This window comes from Alosa pseudoharengus, unplaced genomic scaffold (assembly GCF_046254945.1).
Source record: "Alosa pseudoharengus isolate Yale_2024_CS ecotype anadromous, Long Island Sound unplaced genomic scaffold, YU_APseudo_1.1 YU_APseudo_1.1_scf_4, whole genome shotgun sequence".
NCBI lineage: Eukaryota > Metazoa > Chordata > Actinopteri > Clupeiformes > Clupeidae > Alosa > Alosa pseudoharengus.
This window is the reverse complement of record NW_027468774.1, coordinates 28,668,030-28,675,509: the sequence shown is the minus strand read 5'-3', so window position 1 is coordinate 28,675,509 and position 7,480 is coordinate 28,668,030. Positions and strand designations below refer to the sequence as shown.

The 7,480-nt window shown below is 41.8% G+C and overlaps 1 protein-coding gene across 1 annotated transcript; it reads left to right on the top strand.

Annotated features, from left to right (window-relative positions):
* The first annotated feature begins 911 nt into the window (after nucleotides 1–911).
* LOC143102264 (beta-galactoside-binding lectin-like) lies at nucleotides 912–5,223 on the top strand. The gene is made up of 4 exons (XM_076265750.1): nucleotides 912–961; nucleotides 3,562–3,641; nucleotides 3,968–4,139; nucleotides 4,639–5,223. Exons 1-4 carry the CDS (start codon nucleotides 956–958, stop codon nucleotides 4,783–4,785), a joined length of 405 nt encoding a protein of 134 aa, XP_076121865.1. The 5' UTR covers nucleotides 912–955; the 3' UTR covers nucleotides 4,786–5,223.
* Nucleotides 5,224–7,480: the final 2,257 nt, after the last annotated feature.

Below are 7,480 nucleotides of genomic sequence, written 5' to 3'. Positions count from 1 at the left end.
ATAGCTAACTTCATGACGTCGTAGCCCTGCCAACTGTCTCATGATTCTCTCCTGACATTGCTCTGAGCGTGGTCTGTTTTTCAAAAAAAGGCACTGTTGAAATCATAGCAACCGAACTGAAAACTGGAAAGCCCTCTGTGTGCGCGCGTTGCGCCACGTTTTGGTTTGGACAGATTTTGGAGTTCACGTGGAACATCTACATACGCACAGGCTAAGTGGACAAAACTATTTATCCATGATGCCACAAAGTGTTTTATGACATTTGACACCCTACCCCTAAATATCACAATCTGGTTTAATGAGAATTCATAATTCAATCACTTACCCCACAAAATATAGCCTGATGATTTGCGTAAATATAAATTGTTTTGGTGTTTCCAGGATGCGCGCACTAGTCCGCAAACAACATTGTAGGCCTATTGTGTTTTCAAGTTGGATCTGCATCTGCATCCATGGCATTTCTAAGTCCAATCGCAGTTTGGCCGAAATGTGGAGTAAGACGCGTTTTCCATCCGCAATATGCTATAGTAGGCCTAGGCTAATATATAGTTTTGCTTGCAGAGGGCTATGAAACAAATATTTTGCCATTACCCTGGAAACCCGGCGCATGGGCTATTATTAGACGGGGGGATATTATTCGTGTATATGTTGGCTATATGCCATTTCAAATTAATCACATCTGCGGATTTAACGCCTATTAAATCGACTATGTCTTAAACTATCACAATGTTACACTATTGCTGAAGAATTCAAACTGTAATCTAAGTCAGAAACTGTTTCATTTCGTCATTGGAGTAGAGATGAAAGCGCTTAAATCCAATTGGCTGCATTCAACATCAGTCACTTAGCATGACTTGACCCTCAGTTGATAAGCGCGTGCGCAAGTCAGAACTTTCTTCTCACTTTCATACTCTCTCCATACTCTTCACACAGGGAAAAAACTGAGAAGGCTACGATGGCAGTAAGTGTCACTTTTGTTCTTATATTCATTGTGATTTTTTCAAACAATAAATGCAAATGGTCAGTCAGTCTGAATTAGGGAATTTAGTTACTGTGCTGTTGTGTCCATATAGGCTGTTATGTTTTAGTGCATTTAGATTGAATCCAGAAAGTAATGTATAGATTATGAGGCAAGAGGTGAAAAGCTGAAAGGCTTTGAGACCTCGAAAAACAGCAGGAAAACAACACAAAAATTTGTAATAAAACACATGCAGCATCGAATAGTCAAATGTTAATATGTGCAGCATATGACTGAAATCCTCAGGTGTTGTTTCAAACAACAAAGGCTTTGTCTATAGGTTGGTGTTTACTGGCAACGGTCGATAACACTGTCAATGGTCGAAAACAATATGGAATGCAGAACAAATTCCATCAAGACCCAATTAAGAAAAGTGATGGAGAGAATTTAGAATGTAGTGGCTGAGTTTAGAAAGTCTGTATGTTTTCAGCATGCTGAAGTTCAAATGGCTTATGGTTACTTTAAGGTCAATTGTGTAGACCAACCTCAAATGTACCTTAATTTTCTTCTTCAAGTCACAAGACATGTTAGACTTCATGCTTAGATCAGATTTAGGCTATAGAGCTACTGCAGCCACACCCATTCAGCTTTACTTTCTGGGTATAAGGGACGGAGAGGAATCCATGACGCTTCCAGAAATGAGAAACGTGTTGGATCTGGTACAGAGCCATTGGCTCCAATAGGGTCAGTAGGGAAACTGTGTGCTGACTGACCGAGGCGGCAGCTGTCCGGTCTCATCGCTCGCTGCCCCAGTCCATTGCAGAGGGAGGTGATATGTGTCACAGTGGCGAGAGAGCCAACTTGAAGGCTCCGTGGGCCGTTGCCAAGCACTCTGAGAGAGGGGCCAGTTTACACTACCGCCAGCTGAATAATGCGGAAAGAATTCCCCCTCTGTCCTCACTGTATCTGCCTTCATCACTTTCTGTGGCTTTCCCACCAGTTGCTTGCTATGCACGCCTGCTTTACACGTCTTTTAGGTTTTACCTCCTTGGTTCTGATCTTGTTTCTCTCCCTGTTTGTCTACTGTCATTCCATGCCAGTTCTCATTCATACCCTCTTCCACTCTAAACTTTGTCTTCCTCACTTTCCATCTCTCTCTCTCTCTCACTCTTTCTCTCGCTCTCATCCTCTCTCTCTCTCTCTCATTCGCTCTCTCTCTCTCATTTGTTCCCTTTTCCCCTCACTTTCTATACTCTTTGACTTCCCCTTTCTCTTCCCTTGTCCTCCACCAGATTTAGAAGCCTTCTTTCTGCCAGTATAAGCGCAGCTATCACATGTAAGCCCCCCCCCCCTGCTCCAACTCAGGCTCCTATTTCCACAGGCTTGGCATGGCTCTGCATATCCCCCTGTAATCATCACAGCTTCACTCTCTCAGCTTATGTAATAGTGTGCAGAGGAGACGTGCATGTAGGGCCACACCACCTAGCAAACCAGGTTATCACACTCACTAATAGACTACACACACCGACCTCTTTGCACACAGCAAGGATGCAGGACACATTCCTCAAAGGCTCACAAATATCAACGTTAACCAGTGAGGATTTCAACACAGGAGAAGTAGCATTGGTGAGTCACGCCTCACAAGTGTGGCAGGCTGGAAGTCACATCCCTGTGACTCACCTCAGTGAGTGCTGTAGTAATCACTTACATTATGCACAGTAACAATTTACCAATGGGGAACAATTAATCTGTCAAGTACGGCATGACCACCGTAACATGAATAAAACATTAACTTTGGGATATAGACTATAGTGGTTACAGTATTATAGATATATAAGGGGTCTATATGTAGAAGCTTGGGACTCCCTTTCACATGATGGTGCCTCATAGACAGTCACAGAGTGCAAGTTTCTGTTGGACTCCTATTGGTGGTTTCCTCAGCATCTTCCCGCCTTTTGGCCCTGCTCTTTCATCTGCCAGTAGGACTGCCACAGTGGAAAATATGATTACATTTTGCCCACTCCAGCCCTATACATTAGCCACCTATTTCCGTCGCCATAATAGGAGCTTTCTCTTTCTTTCCCTCTCTCTTTCCACCTCTCTTTCTCTTTCTCTGTGTCTTTCTTTCCCTTTCTGACTCACACTCAAATGCTCCAGTGGAAAATGATCACTGCTGTCCAGCGGCAGGATTTATAGGCCTGGACTGACTCTATGCCCATTTTCTAATGGTTTGTTAAAAAAGGAAAAAAAGCACAGATTGAAAACAGATGTTTTGCTGCGGAGATGTGTGTGGCAGAAATAGCTCAGAGAGACTTGGTGAGGTGTGGCCTTGGTCATCCTTACTGGCCATTTTTGGAATTTGTTCCTTTTTTTTTAACCTTTTTTGGTGTCCTACAGCTACAGCTAGCTTAACCTTGATGCTGGATCAAAAATGTATTTCAGTGTCAGCTGTATACTTCTCTTTTTAATTAGGTAATGAACTAGTTCTGAACTCAGCCTGAAGCAGTACAATAATAATTCATTGTTGTATTTTCCCTTAATTGATTGTGTATGAACTTTGTGTTGGCTAGAAGGCACAACAACTTTCCCATGTTTTCCTGTAGGGTGTGGTGGTAACGAACATGTCCTTCAAAGTGGGTCAGACCCTAACCGTCACAGGGGTCCCCAACGCAGATTCAACCAAGTAAGTGAAGTAAGCTGCATTAACTATTAGAATGGTAAAAGCAGCACAAAGCATATATATTATCTAATCTATCTTTATCACTTAACTGTACATCTACCTCCATCTTAGACTTATCCTACATGGGTCCTTTAACTGCTAACTTCTGCCATAAGCCTGGTTATGACTAAATATTTTGCTCTGAGTGGGAAGTGTTTAATACAGTGTATACAAAGTGCATGCATTCCTCAAACATTGTTTGGAAAACCACAGTGCTGTCAAACTGTTAGTCTGCATGTAATCGAAAGGCCGGTGAGATGTAATCTTTGCGACTGACCTGTGGCCCACAGCTTTGCCATTAACATTGGGAACAGCAAGGATGAGCTGGCCCTGCACATGAACCCCCGCTTCGATATCCACGGCGACCAGCGTGCGGTCGTCTGCAACTCCTATATGGGTGGCAGCTGGTGTGAGGAGCACAGAGAGGGAGGCTTTCCCTTCAACGAGGGCGAGGAGTTCAAGGCAAGACCACAATCCTCGGGGGTGTCTGTGTAGACCACAGTGTGTTATAGTTTAGCGCTGACAAAGTGGCCTCTAATGAAAGGATGTTCAAACAGTTGTGTAACAAATAGAAGTCTGAGATAATCTGTTAGACATAAAAGGGGTTGTTATCACTGTTAATATGAAAGTCATGATCAATGGTTGTTAATGACGTAGACTTGAGCAATACATAGAAACATGCAGCTTAAAGCACAAAGCACAAAGCAGCTTTGTTTTAGACATGAGAACCATTTTCATAAAATGCCTTTATAAGAAGTTTCCATCAGAAAGCATCAGTTCCCTCTTGTGGACATACAGTAAACAATGCTGTGATAATATGAAAGTATAAAGTTTGATACCATATCCACACACAATGTCACACAAAATGATAGTATGCATCACTGGCTATATTATATTTGTAAACTAAATATATTCTTCTGTTTTTCTCTTTCTTCTTATCCTCCATGTTTCACTAATCCAGATCCTGATGACCTTTACCAATTCAGAATTTGAGATCACTCTTTCAGACGGCTCTCAGATCCACTTCCCTAACCGCCTGGGTGGAGAAAAGTACAAATACATGCACTTTGAGGGGGATGTCAGGATTAATGGCCTTCAGATCAAGTAGATCTGTCAGCAGCGGGGCCTAAATCATGCCTTCTGGCAAATATCTGGTTCCACCGCTGTTCTGTATGGTGCTTCTGTGCTCAGCTACACATTCTAAGTATCCAAAGTACTGCATTTGTAACAGGAAACATACTGATAACCCAACTTTCCCAGCAGGCTTGTGCACTTCTTGATGCAGGTTGGTTTTCTGATAACACATATGAAATCATGAAGATACCAGTCTTGACCACCAGGGGAGCCAGAGACTAACATATAACAGAAGACCTCTGCAGTGTTTTACCATCACATGATGGTAAAATGTGAAATTTGCAAATAGCACCCCATCTGTTCCAAACCTTTCATGCTAACATCATTCCACATTGTTGACCAATTGATTCAGTGCTGACAGTGTTTTTTGTAACAAATTGAAGCTGCATTAAAAGTCCTTGATTCAATGCAATGTGCTCGTCTTGATGTTGATTCATTTACAGCTAAATGTGTTAAAGAAACTTAAACTACGAAAATGCTCACTGAAAACATGTTTAACATGCTTGAGTGATGGTATATAGCCAGCCATATACCAAATTTATCTTTCTGCAGAACAGATTTTTCATATTTATATGTATTTAAAACACATGTAAAAGTATTATATATAACTTACATTCTGATTGCTATCATAAAAATACAGGCTTTTTCTAGCAAGCAAGCAAGGCTTTACAGATCTACTTTAGTATATGTGGTAAGCTTAAAAAACATCCATCATGATACCCTGACTGAGTGTTTAATCAAGTGCTTAATGTAGAAATGATGGCAATATTACATTTTCCCTTGGTCCTGTCTAATAAAATGAAATGACAGATGAAGATATCACTTCAGGTCTGCAAGGACGTGCAGGACTGCAGAGGTCTGGAACACTGCTGAAACATGTGTGACCCTATAAGGATGCTAAGATGGTTGAGAATGTGATCGGTTGACAATGTGATCTGTACCCCCCACCCACACACACACACACACACACACCCCGCTCATTCAAAGCACTTCGCATGGCAAACGCGGAGTCGTTTGATCCCTGCTTTGTGTTCTGTTATGTCTGTTATGTGTGTGCCTGTGAGAATGCTCTGTCATCTTACTGTGTAAACTGAAGCACCACAACCCACTCATGCTCGAGGGGGTGGGGGGGGGGGGGTACGTGGGTTTGTTTGAGGTGGGGTGTGGGCTGCCAAGGAAACAGGTTTCCATGACAGCGGAAAAGCTGACATTCCGAGACCTCCTGGCAGAGAACAGACAGATGTAATGTGGAGGGACGTACGCTACTGAGCACGTGCAGCGAAGGATGAGGGAGTGGGTGTGTGTATGTGTGTGACTAAAAACTTATGTGTATGTGGTTCTATGTGTGTGTATTTGCATGTGTATGTGTGTGTGTCTGGGTGCGCATGCACGTGCGTGTGTGTATGTGTGTGTGTGTGTGTGTGTATGTATCTTTGCACCTGTATTTGTGTGTGTGAGAGACAGAGAAGAGAGAGAAGGAGAGAGAGAGTAGCGTAGTGGGTCCATTAGCATTTCCTAACATTCAGAGAGGCCAGACGGCGGCATTTACTCAAAGTCCCGCGCCCACATTTCTGGCCATGGCTGTGAAGGTCAAAAAGGAGGGATCAGCCACCACTACTCCCTGGTGGAGGAACTGATACTGATTGCCCTGTGGGTGCGTGTGTGTGTGTGTCTCTTTCTCTCTTTGTGTGTGTGTGTGTTTATGTGTGTGATATCAGCAAAATATTGAGGTGATGTCAAAGGACACAGTCTAAGGGGAAGAGAATAAATAATAAAATATGTATGATATTATAGAATGCAAAACAAGCACTAATAACAATTGAGGGGACTGTGTGTGTGTGTGTGTGTGTGTGTGTGTGTGTGTGTGTGTCGAACTTTGTGTAATTTTATGCCAACAGCAGTAGGTCTACACAACCTGATGCAGCTGCCATTACTGGGACAGATAAATGAATTGCTCCTTCTGCTGGAATGAACCGTTTCCACTGAACTGTGAAAGTAGAGAGATATCGTGCAACACATCCATCATTAATTACACAGTGTGTTTAATCATGATTATTATAATAATAATTAGATATCGAATCACTACAGTAATGGAACAACTGGGGCTATATCCTCTATTTTACAGTCCTGAAGAAGCCCTTGATGTGTAAGAATCCATTGCCCAGTTTAAAAAGGAACTGAAAACCTATCTCTTTAGACTAGCCTATGGACTGTGATATGGCTAAATGGACTATATATATTTTTATATATTTTTTTCTTCTATTTGTTTTATCTGTGAAGCGACCTTGGGTGTCCTGAAAGGCGTTTTTAAATAAAATGTATTATTATTATTATTATTATTATTATTATTATTATTATTAAGAGGGTGTAGGTCCAGTGTTTATCTAATTAATTATGCAGTGACAACCATGGGATATCTTACTTATAACTTTGACAGTTTTGAGAAACTGCTTGGAAAATAACTGAGAAAATTACAGTGTTGTTATCTTTCCTCCATTTTTCAGTTTTCTGGCATGTTTCATATTTTTGCCCAGACGCATCAAACAAATGATATGAGTAACAGAAATCCTGTAAGACATGGACTTGAGAAGTAACCCAAAATGATGATCAACAGGGCCATGGAGATGCAACAAAAACAAACTTACACATGGATGCTGTTTGAAAGTTCA

What these genes read in the sequence shown, in the direction of transcription:
- LOC143102264 (XM_076265750.1), top strand. An exon ending in CCCAACGCAGATTCAACCAA is followed by an intron (nt 3,642 to 3,967) that starts GTAAGTGAAGTA and finishes TGTGGCCCACAG; the next exon opens with CTTTGCCATTAACATTGGGA. An exon ending in ACGAGGGCGAGGAGTTCAAG is followed by an intron (nt 4,140 to 4,638) that starts GCAAGACCACAA and finishes TCACTAATCCAG; the next exon opens with ATCCTGATGACCTTTACCAA.